Genomic DNA, 18,827 nt, shown 5'->3' on the forward strand with positions numbered 1-18,827 from the left:
TGGGGGGAGAGGGCTGGGGGAGGGAAGAGGGGGGAATGAGGGAAGAGGTAACAAATAGTACAAGAAATGTACCCGTGGCATTACGTATGAAACTGTAACCCCACTGTACATCACTTGGACAATAAATAAGTAATTATATTAAAAATAAATTTTAAAAAAGAAAATAAAAAGATGGGGCCAGGAATGCCGCTCAGTGGTAAAGTGCTTGCCTAGCATGCATGAAGCCCTAGGTTCAGTTCTTCAGTACCACATAAACAGAAAAAGCTGGAAGTGGAAGTGGCGCTGTGGCTCAAGTGGTAGAGTGCTAGCCTTGAGCAAAAGAAGCCCAGGGACAGTACTCAGGCCCTGAGTTCAAGACTATGGACTAGCAAAAAAAAAAAAAGTCTCATGAACTTTCCTTACTGGGCTGGCTTTAAACCAATCAGATATTACCCCTGCATAGCTAGGATTATAGGCAGGAGCCATCAGTACTCAGCTTTTTTTTTTTTTTCCTAGTTAATTGGAGATAAGAGTCTCATAGGCTTTTCTGCCTGGGCAGGATTTGGATCTTTCTCCTCAAATCTCAGTCTACTGAGTAGTTAGGGTTACAGGTATAAGCCACTGGTGTCCAAATTAAAAAAAAATTTTTTTCTGTGCTTGTATATAGAACTCAGCTCCTCACATATGCTAGGCAAGCTCTCTACCTCTGAGCTCTGCTCCTGGACCTTCTGTGAATGTATTTGATTTGTGGTTGATTGACTCCACAGTTGTTTGACTCTGTGAATGCAGAACTGACAGGGTACAAATAGCATTTTAGGAGTCTTCCTTTTGTCTTTTGATATAACCAATACCATAAGTCCTATCTCCCAATACATTGGCGATTAAGTTTCAACATAGCAATGGGGGGATGAGACATAGTATTTGGATCATTGGAACCTCCACCTCGCAGAGCCAAAGAGCATACTCCCTCAATAGCTATGGCCTTCCATTCTCGCTGGGGTCCCAAGCTAGAAAAGGATGACATATTAGTTTCCCATGGCTGCTGTAACAAAAGTACTGCATGGCTTAAAGCAGTAGAAATTTATTTTCTTGTAGGTCAGGAGCCCAAACTCAAGGTATTGGCATGTCTCCATTCCCTTTCAAGCCTCTGGAGAACTTTTTCTAGCTTCTTCTGACCATGCTGTCATTCTTTGTTTTGTTTTTTGCCCGTCCTGAGGCTTGAACTCAGGGCCTGAGCACTGTCCCTTGGCTTCTTTTTGTTTGGTTGGTTTTGTTTCTGTTGCCAGTCCTAGGGCTTGAACTCAGGGCCCGAGCACTGTCCTTGGCTTCTTTTTTGCTCAAGGCTAGCACTCTACAACTTCACCCACAGTGCCACTTCCAAGTTTTTCTATATCCAAGGTCCTGAGGAATCGAACCCAGAGCTTCATGTATATGAGGTGAGCACTTTACCACCAGGCCATATTGGTTTGTGTCCACATCACTCTCTTTTCTTCCTGTGTAGTCATATACCATGTCTGTGTGTGTGTTCAATTTCCTTCTGATTGGGGTGGGGCTGGGTGGAGAGGATGCCCTGGGAAAGCTTATTATAAGGACTCTTATGGCCAGAAGAGCCCATCCTGAAACCCAGGATAAACTCCCCATCTTAAAATTTTTGGTTTAGGGCTGGGAATATGGCCTAGTGGCAAGAATGCTTGCCTCATATACATGAAGCCCTGGGTTCAATTCCCCAGCACCACATATATAGAAAACGGCCAGAAGTGGCGCTGTGGCTTAGGTGGCAGAGTACTAGCCTTGAGCAAAAAGAAGCCAGGGACAGTGCTCAGGCCTTGAGCCCAAGCCCAGGCCTGGCCAAATAAATAAATAAATAAATAAATAAATAAATAAATAAATAAAATCTTTGGTTTATCCCAGCACTGGTGGTTCAGCTACTCAAAAGGCTGAGATCTGAGGATCGCAGTTCAAAGCCAGCCTGGACAGAAAAGTCTATGACACTCTTATCTCCAATTAACCACCAGAAAAGTGGAAGTAGAGCTGTGGCTCAAAGTGGTAGAGCACTAGTCTAGAGCAAAAAAGATTAGGGACAGTGCCTAGGACCTGAGTTCAAGCCCCTCAACCAACAAAAACAAACAAAAACTTAGTGTAAGGTCTATGTCTGGGAGGGCTCCATGCAGATACCCTCCCTAGGGGGGTTACCTAGGTAACTAGGCACACCTGGAGGCAGTTACTGCCCCCTTCTCTGAGGTTATACCCTTATCCACCTAGACCCACCTCCCACCCTGCCCTAGATAAGGCCTCACTCAAGTGACTAGCTCTTTTGTCTAGCGCTTGTGCCTTGGATTTAGCAGTAGGCCATCAGATCAGCTAAATAAAGTACTCTTCTGCCCGTCTCTGGGGCTAAAAGGGAAGTAGGCAGGTCTTAATGGTGAGTGGGAGTGGTCCGTTATAGTTCTAGGACAGGGAGCTTCAAGGTATGGGTGGATCTGGGGGCTAATGGGAGGAGCTGAAGACCTGAGGTAGGGGAAATGCTAACATTCTCCATCATCGGTTGTCTACTTTAACATTTCTTACACTTGGTTTAATCACATAAGCAAAGTCAATTTTGCCTTACAGAGTACCATTCCACAGTCCCAAGGATTAGGACATGGGTGTATTTGGAGCCACATATGGAAGGGGTCTAGATGGACCACCGGTAGGAAGTCTGGCCATTACTGCTGTGACTCTTGGGAGATCTACTGCCAGTATTCAGGCACTGGGCAGGTGGAAGAATACCAGCCTCTCTGGGAGTCTGGTTTGGGAAGGAAGTGAGGCACTGACCTTTAGAAAGGCTGGCCTGGCTTAAAAAAAGAGAGAAAGATAGGCTGGCCTGGCTAAAGGTTTGGGGTTCAGATAGCTACCCTGAATGTGGTAGAATCTAGGGGCTGACCCCAGGTGGGGTAGTGGAATACCTCATCATGTATTCAAGGAGGCTGAGGTTGGAGGGAGGGGGTGAAAGGCAGAATAAGGAGGATTGTGTAAGTTGTTTTGCAACAATTATCCTTGGCTGGGCTGATAACAGGGTGGCTTCTGTCCAGGGATTGACAGGAAGTTGGGCAGATGTCTTTACCGCAGTCTTGTCTGTGGGAGTTTGCAGTGCCCTTTGTGCAATGTCATGCTTCTGGCGGAGATTCTCACAGAAGTCTTTATTATCAAGCATGCATGTGATTGCCTCCTTAACAGCTTTCCGCCTCTATTTATTTGTTGCTAGATTTGACATAAGTGGCTCCACTTGAACTCTGATGACTTTCATACAGTTTAACAGAAGTCCCAGGCTCAGTTCTCATGGGCCTGGAGGGGCCCTCCTGGGGAAATCTTCCTATCTAGAGACTCTGTAAGGGACGGAGAATGATGACGGGCTTAAGTTTGTTGGACCCACCTTTAAAGCTAGTGACTGATGCCCATTGTCCTAGTTACCCAGTAAAGGGGAGAATGAAGAGTTAAAGTAAACCCCATTTTCAGGCAGCCCCCATTTCGTCTGTTTAAACTATGAGCAAACCCAGGGCAAGCTTATTAGGGCCCAGCCGGTCAAGAACTCTAACCACCTGGGAATGCTTAACTCTAACCGCCCCCAGAATGCCTCGAACCCTGAGCCAATCAGATTTGTACCCGTGTCCTAATCTTGCTTGCTTGAACACCTGATTGCTGTAACTTTGTTTTTTGTCTTGCTTGAACACCTGATGGCTGTAACTTTGTTTTTTGCCTTTATAAGCCCTGTGCAATCGCAGCTCGGGGCTTCCTCCTAACCTCCGCTGTGTCGGTGGGTAGGACGAGGCCCTAGTTGCAGCTCGCCTGAATAAAGCCTTGCCTTGCTTTTGTATTTTGGAACGTCTGAGTCTCGATGGTCTGCTTGGTGGTCGTTTCGCGACTTGGCATAACACCAAGAGGCTGAGATCTGAGGATTCTGGTTTGAAGCTAGCCCAGGCAGGAAATGCTGTGAGACTCTTATCTCCAATTAACCAGCAAAGCTGGAAGTAGAGGTGTGGCTCAAATAGTAGAGTGCCAAGCCTTGAGTGAAAAAGCTAAGGGAAAATACCCAGGCCCTGAGTTTCAGCCCCAGTACTGGCATGCATACACACACACACACACACACACACACACACACACACACACACACACACACTCAAACACACACTGAAAAATCCAGTTCTCTTGTTCTCCCTTGCTGGGCAGGAAATGCTATCTGGCTCCATGGTGTCCAGAGTAGCATGCTAATGGACCATTGTGCAGTGTGCCAAGCTCACATTGCACATGGCATGCATGTGAATAGGTGAGGGCCCATACTCCCAGCACTTCTCTGGCATTCCCTCCACATCAGGTCCTCAGCCCCCCTCCCCAACTTAATTTCCCTAGGCAGCTTGTAGACTCCCGCTGCTTCAGGGGAATGCCCTCTATCCAAACCTGAACTTCTCCCTGTCCTAGAACCCTCCTGGGACTGGTCAGCACTCCCACTCTCCACCCTCCCCGACCTAGCCACGTATGCAAGTTACCTCCCACCTCTAGCCCTGGAGTTACAAGCTATGTGGCAGGCACCATAGTGCTCCCTCTCCCATGGGGAAGATGGACCCTCTGAGAAACCTTATAAACCTTCTCCTGGACCTGACTGTCTCTGCACAATCTTCTGGGATGGCTGGGGTGGATTCTTTCAGTCCTGATGTAGTCCCAAATGTGTGGGTGACTTGAACCAGGGGTACCATTAGCTTTGTATCATGCACCTGCTCTCATAAAGACATCCTCTCACCGGGCACTGGTAGCTCATGCCTATAATCCTAGCTACTCAGGAGGCTGAGCGCGGAGGATCACCGTTTGAAGCCAGCTTGGGCAGGAAAGTCTATCACCAATAAATTATTCAGAAAAAGACAGAAGTGGAGCTGTGACTCAAGTGGTAAAATGTTAGTCTTGAGCAAAAGAAGGTCAGGGATGCTGTTCATGCCTCAGGACCAGAAAGAAAGAAAGAAAGAAAGAAAGAAAGAAAGAAAGAAAGAAAGAAAGAAAGAAAGAAAGAAAGAAAGAAAGAAAGAAGAAAGAAAGAAAGAAAGAAAGAAAGAAAGAAAGAAAGAAAGAAAGAAAGAAAGAGAGAGAAAGAAAGAGAAAGAGAGAGAGCGAGAGAGAGAGCGAGAGAGAGAGCGAGAGAGAGCAAGAGAGAGAGCAAGAGAGAAAGAAAGAAAGAAAGAAAGAAAGAAAGAAAGAAAGAAAGAAAGAAAGAAAGAAAGAAAGAAAGAAAGATGCAAGCTCAGGGATGCTGTTCATGCCTCAGGACCAGGAAAGAAAGAAAGGAAGGAAGGAAGGAAGGGAGGGAGGAAGGAAGGAAGGAAGGAAGGAAGGAAGGAAGGAAGGATAAGGCTTGCAGGAAAGGAAACCCACCACAAGGTTCAGGCAGAGAAGAGTTTATTGCGGGGGAGAGCAAACTGTCAGCCCACCCAAAATGGGGGCCATGGAGAGACAGAGGGGAAGGAAGAAGAGAGAAAGAGAAAACGAAAGAGAGCAGGAACTCGTGTTGACCTGGATTATGTAGGGAAAGGCAAGAGGTATGGCCAGGTGGATTGGATGTGACCTCAGAGAAGAAGGAGGTAACTGCCTCCAGGTGTGCCAGTTACCTAGGTAACTCAGGTACTGGGCACAGACTTAAACAGGTGGGGGGCATCTGCATGGAGCCCTCCCTAGGGTGGACCATACAGGAAGGAAGGAAGGAAGGAAGGAAGGAAGGAAGGAAGGAAGGAAGGAAGGAAGGAAGGAAGGAAGGAAGGGTGGGTGAGGAAGCAAGCAAGCTAACTCTCCAGGTTTATGCCCAAACATGTGATGGCCCCTTTGCCTACAGTTCTTGTAAGCCTTTTATCTATAACTTTCTTTTTTCCCTGAGGTATTATGTATCAAACCTAGGGCCTAGTGCATACTAAACAAGCAGTCTACCACTGAACTACATCCCACACCCTTAGGCATTTTGTTAGTTTCCCTACCTCATTGTGGGAGCTAGAAAACTGTCCATTTCTGTAGCTACAATTATTCAAATTAAGGGAGTTTCCTTCCATTTCCAGTTGGCAATAGTTTTTTTTGTTTGTTTTTGTTTTTGTTGCTAGTCCTGGGGCGTGGAATCAGGGCCTGAGCACTGTCCCTGGCTTCTTTTTGCTCAAGGCTAGCACTCTACCACTTGAGCCACAGCGCCACTTCTGGCTTTTATCTATATATGTGGTGCTGAGGAATTGAACCCAGGGCTTCATGTATATGAGGTGAGCATTTTACCACTAGGCCATCTTCCCAGCCCTTGCCAATAGTTTTTATCATGAGTGAATGCTGACCAACTTTATCAATGTCTTTCTTTCTTTTCTTTTCTCTTCTTTCCTTTCTTTTTGCCAGTTTAGGAGCTGGGAGCTGTCCCTGAGCTTTTGTACTCATGGCTAGTGGCCATTTGAGTCACAGCTCTACTTCTGGCTTTTTGGTGGTTAATTGGACATAAGATTCGCACAGACTTTTCTGCTCAGGCTGGCTTCCAACCATGATTCTTCTGGCCTTTCTGTTTATGTGGTACTAAGGTATCTACCGCTAAGCCCCATTCCCAGCCACAGTCCTCTGTTCTCTAACACTGGAGCTTATGGATCCATGTGGCAGGGAAATGGGAAAGGAAGATTGATTTAAGATGAGCCAGGAGCTTCAGAGCTGGCAACCCCCCTCCCCCTCCCCCCCAGGCAGGGGCTGAAGTCCACAGGACAGACTGCAACCACATCTGCTTTTGTTGCCATGGGTCAGAAGGGTTTTGTGAAGAAGCTAGAACCCTTCCTCATATAGCTGGGCCAAGAATCCCAGCAGCCAGAGAGGGGCTGATCCAAGAGAAAACATACAGCTGCAGGCCTGGCTCTGCCAACCCACTGAATGGGTCCCGCAGATCAGCAGCAATGGCAGCGAGCTCCAAAACAAATGGCTGCTTCATTTCCATCTGCCAAGTCTTGCAAGAGCTTCTTTCTTGTGGGGCCTGTGCTAACCAGAAACATGCAGGGAAAGGAAATCCAGGAAATGTCATGTAGGCTAGCCAAATTGACACAGACCCCATTTTTATTTTCATCTGTCTGGCAAAGAGCAAAATCTGTGTGGGTGCCATATTCAAATGATAGTGTGGGCCTCAGGCTGTGGTAAATTAGTGGCAGGTGTCAAAGGGGTTGGTTCCAACTGGAGGAGGGAACTGCACATGCCAGTCAACTGGCTGATCAACCATTTAGATTTCTCCAGGCAAATCTGCACACATTCACACAGTGCAACATTTGAAAAAGCAAAGAATGAGCTCAGTTGGAATTTTGCCCAACTAGAGACTAGTTCAATAAACTGGAAGGCTAGGTTTTCATGTGTCTCCCTCTTGTACTTGTTTATTTTTGAAACATCTTTTTTTTTTGCCTGTTGTGGGGCTTGAACTCTGGGCCTGAGTACTGTCCCTGAGCTCTTCAGCTCAAGACTTGCACTCTACCTCTTGAGCCACAGCGCCACTTCCAGGTTTCTGGTGAATAATTGGAGATAAGTGTCTCAGTTTCCTGACCCAGCTGGCTTTGAATGGTGATCTTTAGATCTCACCCTCCTCAATAGCTAGGATTACAGGCGTGAGCCACTGCACCTGGCTTGAGTCATCTTTCTATAGATACAGAGCTGATTTCCAATTCATGATCCTCCTGCCTCCACTTTCTGACTGTTGGGAGTACAAGTGTTTATGCTTGGCCTTGTGTGTGTGTGTGTGTGTGTGTGTGTGTGTGTGTGTGTGTGTGTGTGTGTGTGTGTGTGTGAGAGGGCTTGAACTCAAGGCCTCGGTGCTGATTAGTTGGCGTCTCGTGAACTTTGCTTCCTGGGCTGGTTTAAAACTTCCATCCTGAGATCCTAGCCTCCTGAGTAACTAAGATTAGAGGCAAGACACTGGCACCACCCTCTGGTAAATCTTTAGAGATACTCAACTCACTGTGGTAACGCATATTCTCTAAGATATATCATGATAAAATCATAAAGGTTTACTTCTTGGGGCTGGGAGTGCTTGCCTAGCATACACGAAGCCCTGGGTTTGATTTCCAGGATCACATAAACAGAAAAATCCAGAAGTAGCGCTGTGACTCAAGTGGTAGAGTGTTAGCCTTGAACAAAAGAAGCTCAGGGACAGTAAGTACCCAGGCCCTGAGTTCACACCCTAAGACTGGCAACAACAACAACAACAACTGGAAGTATAGCTGTGGCTCAAGTAACAGAACACGGTCTTAAGTGAAAAAGCTAAAGGTCAGGGTCCAGTTTTTAAGTTTAAACTCCAATATCCACACCAAAATAAAAGAGAAAAAGACAACTGGAGCCAGACTTCTTCCGGAAGCCCTTCCTGACAATCATAGTGTGTGAGGAGGTGTGAGGAAGAAGGGAAGGAGGAGGGGGAGGAGGAGGAGGGGGAGGAGGTGGAGGAGGGGGAGGAGGAGGAGGAGGACAGGCCCCACCCACATACACAGCGAATCCAGCCAAGGTCTCACCCACCACAACACAGTCATCTTGAGGCTTTCAAAGAGAACCAGTTTGGTGCACATATGGAGGAAGGCGTGTCCTATGCTCCCCCAAGGACTTTAGTCCCTTTCTCCCACCAAGTTCCCTTCGGAGGGAACTTGCAGCAGAGTTAGCAGAGCTGTCCCAGATGGGCCTGCATGATTCTTGCTTCTGTGGTAATCTGGGGGCGCTTCACTGGCTCCTGGCATCAACTTCTCTTCTCCAGTTCCTTGCCCCTGCCCTTTACTGCCTTCTTGTGGCTACTCTCAACAAAGGTCCAGAGGTTAGGACTGTTCTCCACTCAGGTTCTCCATCGTGTCTCCACCCCCAACCCCATCTGCCCCACCCTTGCCTGCCCATTCTCCATGTGATTTAAGATACACATTTAAATACCAGGGCCAGGGGCTCACACCTGTAATCCTAAAATACTCAGGAGGAAGAGATCTGCAGATCAAGGGCTCATGCCTTGTAATCCTAACCTTGTAATCCTAAACTACTCGCAAGGATGAGATCTGAGGATCAAGGGCTCAGCCTGTAATACTAAACTACTCAAGGATGAGATCTGAGGATCAATGTTCTAAACCAGCTTGGGCAGGAAAATCTGTGAAACTCCAATAAACTACTCCAATAAAACTCCAATAAACTACTCAGAATAAGCCGGAAGCTGCTCTGTGGCTCAGTATGGAGTGCTAACCTTGAAGCGCAGTCTGCATCCAGACCCAGAGTTCAAGCCCTAGAATGGGCAGCAAACAAAAAACAACCAAAAAAAAAAAACCCCACACTTATGTCCAATCCTATTGCACCCTGTCTAGGCCCTGCACAATATCCAGTCAGCAACTTCTGCACAAGGACATGTTCCTTGTCCCCAAACTGGTCCTGTGCTTTGGTAGCTTTCTCCCCACATCTGTCCCCAGGTCAGGAAAAGAGCAACTCAGGCGGACAATGGCAGCATGTAGCCTCACTCTGCGCCTACCTTCTGTAAATTCCCAGGTTAAGGAACATGGGCCCTAGGCATTCAAGAAGTTGTACTTGGCCCTATCAATGACTATGCCCAGCAATACAAAGCAGATTGCAAGGCAATGGCGGGACATTGTACACTGAGTGGATGGAGTAGACAAGACTCCAGGTGCTGGTGGGCTCCTACCTGGAATCCTGGTTGCTCAGGAAGCTGAGATCTGAGGACCACAGTTCAAAGCCAGCCCAGACAGGAAAGTCCATGAGACTCTTATTTCCAATTAACCACCAGAAAACCAGAATTGGCGCTGTCAATCAAGTGGTAGAGTGCTAGCCTTGAACAAAAAGCTCAAGGACAACACTCAGGCCCTCCAGGACCAGTATGCCCATGCACGTGTGCTCACACACACACACACACACACACACACACACACACACACACGGTAAGAGGGACTGAGATTCTGGTTCTGTTAGTAGGTGAGCTGACAAAGCAATCATGAACTCTAGAAATGTGAGTGGCAGACCACCACAGAAGGACAAGAGAGCTTGTTTTCTCTTTACACACACGGGAAAGGGTATCCCAGGACCGTTCCACAAGCTTGAAGTGCACAGGATTGTCTTCCCTGCTGGGGTTCTTGCTCTCTTTTTACCCTGGAGCAGAGCCCACCCTGGCTCACAAGCTGGGTCCAGGGTTTCGGAACCAGGGCAGCTTAGCATGGAAGCCCCATAGGAGGGTGAGCAGCAAGTCCCAGTTCATTAAGGGTAAGGGTCATGGGCGTCACGCTGTGTGGGGGTGGGGAGGGATTGGAGTTGCAATCTGTGATGCAGGAGATTAGGGTTGGGACCCAGGCATTATAGTTCCAGGTTAAAAGTCTCCAGGCTGAGGAATCAGAGCTGCCGTAGAGGAACAGAATGCAGAGTGTTGATGGCAGGGTATTTCAAAGGTTACGAACACCTGCATTGTGCCTTGAGTCTGAGATGACAGATATGGCATGAGGTCTTGAGTCCACAGGTGTTACAGGCCCAGGTATCAGGCGTCCAGCCCGAGGGATGCAAGAATCACAGGACTGAGGTACGTGTTATTTGGAGTCCAGGATCTTCTCTTGGGAGGCTGGGTCTCCACCGTGGCAAGACAGCTGGCCTCGCTGGTTTCTGCTTCAGGGTTGAGAACGCCACATGTTCCTGTAACAGACGTGTAGTGTTAAGCTGGGCATGGCTCCCATTGGCTTTCCCCAAGGTCCCAAGACAGCTGTCCAAGGGGTAGAAGTGGGGTCTGGGAGTGGGCCTCAGAGTGGGGTCTTACATGTGGCCCTTCCTGCGGCGTAGCAACACATAGGTGACAGCAACCAGCGCCACCACGGCCAGGCCTCCGAAGATGATGCTTAGAAGCACGGTGTAATTCCGTCCTGGTGAGGGGGTAAGAATGGTGAGGGTGGCCTGGGGCATACTAGGCAAGCCAGAGGGAGAATAGGCATGGTCAGGAGAGGTTTTCTCACCTACGTGGCACTCCGGGGTGGCCGCAGACCAGGCTCCGTTGCTTTGGCAGGTGCTGGTCTCCGCCCCAGCCAGGCTGTAACCACTGTTGCAGCGAAAGTGGATGGTGGAACCCATCAGGTACCTACTGCCCTCCTTGTACCCATTGGAAGGGGGAGCCAGCCAGCCACAGGACACCACTGGAATAAGGAGAGGGCACAGCTGAGCTGCTGACCCTGGCACAAGGGGCTCAATGGCAATGTAGGGTACCTGCTCCCTGGCTCAGGCCACGCCTTCCCCCAGCCCTCACCAGGCTGTAGGTGCTTCAGCCGCTCCTGGTGTAGCTGGGAGGAGACTCGCGTGGCATTACCCACACTCAGGCTCCCAGTAGCCGCCACATCGAAGATACAGAAAGGGTCGTTGGCACAGAGTTTCCTGGCCTCTTCTGCCTGGCTGGGATCGAGGGTGGCCTCATCGGGGAAAAGGGGCTTGAAGTTGGGGTCATGTCTGGGTTGGTTCATGAAGTTGTGGACCAAACTCTGGGTGTCATAGGTGAAGAGTGAGGAGGCATTGTGCACGGCCCCTGGGGAGACAGTCCTGGGTGGGTACAGCTCTGCACCAAGGGTCCAGGGTCTGCCCTTGGTACAGAGCATGTTCCCCCTTTTCTGTGCTATCCACTTTTCCCATAATATTTCCTAGGGTCACTCACAGTCGGCCCCATACTGGAACAACTGCTGGGCACTGGCTGTCAGGGGCAACACTTGCCCATTGCGGAGGGTGAAGTCATCGGTGGGGTCATTGTTGAGGGTCCCAAGGAGGCCACGGGTGTGGGTCAAGAACTTCTCAGGCAGCAGGATGGACACACTCAGGAAAGAGCCGTGCAGGCTGACCTCCACGCCAGCCCCCGATGACAACATGATTGACACCTTGTTCTCTGAAGCCACTGACAGGAACATACCTGGCCACAGGTGGAGATAAGTCAGGGCCACTCCTTTGGGCCCTTGCTCTGCACACAAGATGGGTTGGGAGGACCTGTAAGGGAAGGGCCACGCACACCCAGCCTCCCTGCACTTCCGGAAGCCATTTCATTTGCTCCTAGTGGTAGCACCGTGGTGGTGTGTGCTGAAGTCCTGTGGTTCTTGCTCTCCACTTCTGGGCTGTGTCCTGAAGCCCACAGCCTTGGTTTCCTTGCAGCAGCTTTTGAGGGGGGATCTAGTGACCACTGTATAGTGGGGGGGGGGGCCCTGCTGGTCAGCACTGTGTTCCATCATGACAGCCCCTGGGCTCCTCTAGGTTGTAGGGAGGCCCTTACCCATACGATTGGCCTTTCAGGGCTCTGAGTAGGCCTCAATATTCGCCGCTCCAAGGTTTGACGAGAGCAAACACCCTCACCTGAGGCCCATCGGCTGGAGCACAGACCCACCTGGGCTTACCTGGGCTTGTAAGTCCTGTGAAGCATCCATCTTTGCATCTGAACCCCAGGACAGGTTGCAATCCCAGAATGTAGCAAGGGCTAAGTTGAAGGTGGCTCTCTGCACACCCTCAGCTCTTGGGCAGCCTGCTGACCCTGCCTGGACATGCCACTCACCCTTCAAGTCCATCCAGTTCTGCTCAGTGAAGATGAGCACCTCCTGATTGAGCAGCACCTCCAGGAAGCCTGGTACGAAAGTCAGCCGCACCTCCACCACGTCGGAACTGCCCTCCTGCACAGCCACTGCCGTTAGCCCTGTGCCTCCGTCCCTTGTGCCTGCAGTGGTGGGTACCGAGTGAGGTCCTTTGGGTTCCTACCTCCCATCCTGGAGGACCCAGAGCTATTCAGAAACCTGTGGGGGACCCCAGCCTCACCATAGGTTGTCCTCTCAGGCTGAGTTCGTGCCTGCACCCTTAGGTCAGTCAGCGTCCCCTCTAGTAGTACGTACTCGCCACGCCCATTGAATGTGAAATTGGTGCCATCAAAGGTGACAAAGTGAGGATCCCCAAATGCAGAGGCTGAGGTGAGAGTGGATGGTCAGGCATCCCTGCCCCACAGCCCTGCCCCTTCCACCCCACCTCCCCCGGACCCCAGGCTGGCACCCACCCAGGCGTGGAGGCTGGTAGGTGCGACAGTCACTAGATGGTCGCCGGCGCATATAGCGGTGGCATTCAGGTGCCCAGAGGCAGCAGTAATAGAAACTGATGACATCGTACATCCAGTGGGACATGCCGGGAACCCGGGGTGGTGCACGATATGGGGGTGCACCCCAGTCGTGTCCACGATCTGGGGTACTGCCACTCGTTGAGTCTGCAGTGAGGAGCTGGCTGCCGTCCTTTGTGTAACAGCACTGCTGGCCTGAGCCATACTTGGGGCTGGGGGTGAGAGCAGATTACCATTGGCAGCCTGGCCCCCAGTCCCAGTCTCACCTTTCCCTCAGCCCTGAGTCCTCCGGAATGGTGGCTCACCTGCCCTGCACTGAGCGCACACAGTGGACAGCCCCGGGATGGTAGGTACAGACGCTGCCATGTTCAATATCACAGCCGTAGTCCACCTGTAGAGTGGCTGGTGGTTGTCACTTGGGTTGTGCACCCCGCCCCCCAATATCCCTGGGAGCCCTCCCTTCCTAGCCCCTTCTCTTTGGGGGTTTGTCTGCCCCTTCTGCCCCCCACCCCTTTCAGACTTTAACGCATGTCCAAGCTTACAAAGAAGCGGCCAGTGTCCGCCCGGGCCTGGGCCAGGGTGCAAGGGCAGTCAAGCAGTTCTGTCAAGAAATCCGGCATCTGGTCTTCCAGATTCTCCCAGATCAGACACTGTGTACGGGCCCAGGTGACAGAATCTGCCCGGAAGTCATCACCCAAGTGCCAGGCCAGTGCGTGATCGTTGGTCCAGATTGCCTGCACATCTCTGTAGTAGGGAGGAAGCATGAGCTCAAGGGCAGGGGCAGCCACACCACCCTGGCCTGCAGTTGCCCCAGCAAGCAGGGCAATCCCCAGGCAGATGGCCCCCAGCCCATCCACTACTCTATGCCCTTACTTCTGCCCTGGGTATTGTTTGCTGCTGATGATCCTGAGAGCACCCACTTTCCACTTCTGATACTCAAGAGGTGCAGGTTTTGGAGTGAAAGTGAAGAAGCCAGAGTTGGGGATATTTGTAGCCACGGGGTAGAGGAAAGACCACTTTGCTGTCCAGTTCTCTGAGTATGGCTGACCTGAGGGAGAACAAGCCTTAGTCAACACTAAGGCTTCTCTGGGGGCAGAAGCAGGGCAAGCCTGGCCCCACTCTCCCACAGAGAGCTTGACAGAGTGATAGGAGGACAGAAGGACACACCAACTCAACGCCATGGGAGAGTCTGTCTTGCCACTGCTCCACCGGGGCCCCTGGCTTGTGTTACTATCACCTCATCCCATACATCGAGTGTCACTGGGTGTGCCAGGGTATGTAAAGGATTGAGAAGAGCCGGCTCTTCTGTCTCCAGGATGTGCCTATCTGATGATCAAAGTATCCAGACCTCCCACCACACCTGGTACCCTAGCCAGCCAGACATGCCCTACCTTGCCATCTCCCTCGCACCATCTGAGAGAAGTGACTGCCGTTCCCCTTCTTCAGCATCAGACTTCTTGTTCCTGCAACATCTCCCCACCCACCCCATCCCCTGCATGGAGGTCCCCGACTTTCTCCTCTGTCTAGACGCGCCACCTGGGCTGCCTTCCTCTCATTTCTAAGAATCCAGAGGTTCTGTCATTTCCACTAACCCGAAGTCAGCCTCACCTGTTTCCTCATAGCCCCACAGCTCAATGGTAACAACTGGTGTGAGCAGCACTGAGGTGTTCCAAGTCAGGCTGAGGTTACCAGCCGTGCCCGAGGTGCCATAATATTGCCAGTGGGTCTCATTCACCAGTTGACTCTTCTCGGTCTCAGACACTTTGTAGGGGTGAACTGTGCAGGGGCCAGTGAAAGGTGAGTTGAAGGCTCGGGACCAAATAATCCAAGGGCCTACCCCTCTAAGGGCCTCCCGCTGGGCTGGGCCTCCTGGAAGGAACCTTCACCCAAGGGACTGGTTCAGCCAGAATGGCAGGTAGGTTAGGCGGACCAGATCTCGGTGTGCATAGATTAGGGTTAGGGAAAGTCCCCATGAGCTCTGGCTTCGGGTAGGAATGAGGGCCCACGCAGGGAGGGATCTAGACTGGTCTGGCAGGGTTGAGGGCTTACCAGCTAGCCATGTGCCTGAGTGAGTGAAGGTGCGGCCATTGTCCATGGAGATGGTGAAGGGAATGCGACCACTCTCATAGAGCAAGGGCGATATGCAGTGGACCTGCCTCAAGATGTCCACATAGCCAAGAGTCTCGATGCTTTCCTTAAACCTAGAGAGGGTTGAGGTCATAGGAGCAGTTGGGCCAAGTGAGCAGATCCTCTCAAAACTCAAGAACTGCCTCCCACCCTCCAGGGTGTCCTTGTTCTCCTGCTTATCCTTGGTCCCAGACCTCCACTAGGCCAGTTGTGTGAAGAGCTTTAGGTATGAAGTGAGGATTATGGGAGTCCTAATGGCCTGGTTCTTCCTACCTGCAGATCACACCATCTGTGTCACCAGACCACTTGAAATGTGCCATAAAGTCCTTGCCACCCATCATGGAGCCTGAATAGGGTGAGATCCTTGTACAGAAGTCCCAGAAGTCTGGGCAGCAGGTACCAAGGCCAGAGCAGGTTGGGTGGCAGGAGCAGAACCCATTCCGGTCCCCACAGCGTGATGAACAGCTATTCTGGGCACCTGGAAAAGAGATCCTGATCTGGGTGCATGCAAGAGCAGCCGCCCTGCATGCAAGGCCCTGGGAGTTTGTTAAAGGGAAACATTCCTTAGAAGAATGCTTGTCAGTATAGCACAGTTACTAAGATAACAATAAAGTCACTGGTTCCAGATAATCAACACAGATTTAGTGGCAGAGTGGACAGGCTAGAATGCAGTAAGATAAGGGAAAGTGCCTAAGACATTTAACCTTGGAGTGTTTGAGTAGCTCCAGGGCCAAACTGTCCCTTGGCCACCTAGTCTATAGCTCACAAGACAGCCCTCCACAGAGGGTCACAGTTTTCTGCACCCTTCGGACCCTGTAGGTCTGAAGATCTCTCTTGACTCCCAAGGTGTCTGTGGACAGGGTGCTTAATGGGGTCCAAGGGGGGATCACCCATCCTTCCAAGAGTCCACCACTCAGAGACAGTCTCAAGTAAAAGGATGAATTTATTGGGGAAGCTCCAAATGGACGGGTCCCAGGTTTCAGAAAAACATATAGCACAAAGTAGGACAGAGATACAGAGACTTACTTCTGGAAGATTTCTAAGTACCAACAAACCAGTTCAGCTCCAATGGAGAGCTGAATTGGGCCACCATGGAAATGAGAGACAGGACACAGGATGCAGACATGGGGACATGTGGCATGGCGTAATGGCACCTGAGCAGGCCTGACCCTAAATAGGATCAAGTCAGGGGGCTGGGTCACAGGAAGCTCCTAGTCCCAAGCACTTGACTGACAAGTTCAATAACCTAAATAAAAGCCATATGCCCACCACTGTCTCTTGGGATTTAGGAACTCCTATTACCTGGGGATAGGACTTCCCTTCCTGTAGGAATCCAGGCATGCCCAGCAAGACAAGATGCTAGAAATACCACATGGTCAAGCTTGCCATGTGGCCAATATGGCACTGGCCAGATCTGACCTCCATATTACAGGTGTTATTCCAGGGCTCACAGACTAGACTAGGGCCTCTCTTAGTTGCCTCAGCAAGGGTCTGTGCACATGGTGGCTTGAGTCCCATTCAAAGTCAGGAAGGAGGAGCTGGGAATATGGCCTAGTGGTAAAGTGCTCGCCTTGTATACATGAAGCCCTGGGTTCAATTCCTCAGCACCACATATATAGAAAGAAGCCGGAAGTGGCGCTGTGGCTCAAGAGGTAGAGTGCTAGCCTTAAGCAAAAAGAAGCCAGGGACAATGCTCAGGCCCTGAGTCCACACCCCAGGACTGGCAACAAAAACAAAACAAATAAACAAAGTCAGGAAGAAAAAGATGCCCAGACCCAGAGATAGTCCATTGCTTTCAAGGGATAGGAGGTTCCTTTCCATCAGGGAGCCTGATACTGAAGAGCTAGACATTAGGAGTTCAACAGCGTGAGGCCCGAGCCTTCTCTGGCAGTATATGGGGACCTGTAGCAGGGCCATATTTTCTTCTTTTTTTTGGTGCCAGTCCTGGGGCTTGAATTCAGGGCCTGAGCATTGTCCCTTAGCCTTTTTGTTTATGGCTAGCACTCTCCCATGTGAGCCATAGCTCCACATGCAGCTTTTTGGTGGTTAATCAAAGTTCAAAAGACATTTCCGCCCAGGCTGGCTTTGAACTTCTGTCTTCAGATCTCAGCCTCCTGAGTAGCTAGGATTATAGGCATGAGCCTATAATTGGCACCTAGCTAAAGGGGCATATTTGCAGATATCGCCCTTCTGAACTAGAGGGTGGAGACTGGGGTGGGATACAAGCAGGCAAGATGGGATCGTATGTTCCACTTGTCCCTTCACCATCTAAATAAAGGAGGTCAGTGAAGGGCTAGGTCTGGATTTGAGCCACCCTACTCCACTAAGTGCAGTGCCTGGCGTTTAAGAGCAGCAATAAATATTTATTGGCTAATGATGCGATTGATGGCTTTAAGGCTGTGATAGGATGTGGGAAAGAGGCTCTGAGATGCCAGTAAGTGAGTTTAAAGTGTGCAGGAGGGTAGTGATACTTCCATGAAAGATAGAAGATGGGTGGAGGGCGACTGGTCGGCTTTAGCCAGCTACCCGGAGGCTAGGATTACAACTCTGAACTTCAGGCCTTCTGCTAGACTTTATTGGATTTATCTGCACCCTGATGAGTACTAACAATCTTACTCAGGGTTGAGCAATGGTTGGGGGTTTCTTGAATGTAATCATGCCTTTCACTGAAGCTTGGGGTGCAGGCCAAGGGCTCGGCTGTCTCCTCCCAGACAGCTTTAGTCTCCCAGATCCCAGCAGATATAAGGTGGACTCGGCCAGGACACCCGCATCCTCACCAAGATCCCTGGGCCCTGGAGCCTCAGAATTTCTTCCCCCAGCCCCCAGCAGAATCACAGATGGCCCAACAGATGGGCAGTGGCTGAGCCCAGTGGGACATCCACCCTAGGCCTAGCTGATTAGACAAATGGACAGATAGAGGAGAGGGACAGAAAAGCAGGGTGAGAACATACCTGCTGTGGGCCTAGGCCCTGGGCCGGAGATGATCACCAGCAGCAGCAGGATCCAGGGAAGAGCCATCTTCACAGTGCAGCCTATGTCTGCAGCCCAGGCAGACTGTTGTGCTCAGATGCAGCGGCTGGGAAGCGCTTACTCCCTGCCAGACTAGCCCCGCCCTCGCTTTTATGGCACCACCCTACCCTGCCCCTCCCTCCCCACACTGTCCTCTCAAAGTCCACAGGTGCCTGCGTGGACCAACTGACCTGCTCCGTTAGCACATTCCTGTCTTGCTAGCAAGGGACAAGGGGGAGGGGGCCAAACCTTGGCCTTGGGATGCCCTGGGGAGCAAGGGGGCTGGAGCCTCCAGCTGCAGGACACGTGATAAGCCGGATATCCAGAGGCTATTGCTCCAGCCTCTGGGCCTCAGCCCAGACCAGCTTGCCGGAGCCTACAGGGTGGGGCTCTTGCAGGGATGCCATGCTTCAGGGTGGGCAAGGCCATCGTTCAAGAAACTGGCAAGATTCTAGAGGACCTCAGCTCCTCTGCCCTGGCTTCTAGAAGGGAGGAGGTGTTGCTAATCCTTTCTCTTAGCCTGGAAGGTGAAGAAGCAGACATGTTCTTGGCAGGGCTGTGACGTGTATGGTAGAGGTGATCTCAGAGAATGGGAACAGCCAAGTTAGACCCAGGCTGAGCCCTGGGA

General features: G+C 50.9%; 1 protein-coding gene across 1 annotated transcript; it reads right to left on the reverse strand.

Annotated features, from left to right (window-relative positions):
* Positions 1-9,966: 9,966 nt before the first annotated feature.
* Susd2 (sushi domain containing 2) lies at positions 9,967-18,294 on the reverse strand. Its single transcript, XM_048343549.1, has 15 exons — positions 18,142-18,294; positions 15,464-15,668; positions 15,113-15,264; positions 14,672-14,839; positions 13,937-14,111; positions 13,606-13,807; positions 13,369-13,454; positions 13,007-13,275; positions 12,775-12,918; positions 12,518-12,676; positions 11,639-11,887; positions 11,240-11,512; positions 10,953-11,129; positions 10,760-10,862; positions 9,967-10,638 (listed from the first exon to the last, which is right to left on the reverse strand). The coding sequence occupies exons 1-15, from the start codon at positions 18,206-18,208 to the stop codon at positions 10,614-10,616; spliced, it is 2,454 nt and encodes an 817-aa protein (XP_048199506.1). The 5' UTR covers positions 18,209-18,294; the 3' UTR covers positions 9,967-10,613.
* Between the last annotated feature and the right edge of the window lie 533 nt (positions 18,295-18,827).

Source organism: Perognathus longimembris, chromosome 3 (assembly GCF_023159225.1).
Source record: "Perognathus longimembris pacificus isolate PPM17 chromosome 3, ASM2315922v1, whole genome shotgun sequence".
NCBI classification, from domain to species: Eukaryota; Metazoa; Chordata; class Mammalia; order Rodentia; family Heteromyidae; genus Perognathus; species Perognathus longimembris.

Excerpts from the sequence above, each read along its gene's own strand:
- Susd2 (XM_048343549.1), bottom strand. The coding sequence starts at position 18,208 with ATGGCTCTTCCCTGGATCCTGCTGCTGCTGGTGATCATCTCCGGCCCA. Across the intron at positions 13,808-13,936 it reads AAACAATACCCAGGGCAGAA|AGATGTGCAGGCAATCTGGA; the intron begins GTAAGGGCATAG and ends TCCCTACTACAG. Across the intron at positions 12,677-12,774 it reads GCCTGAGAGGACAACCTATG|GCACAAGGGACGGAGGCACA; the intron begins GTGAGGCTGGGG and ends CCACCACTGCAG.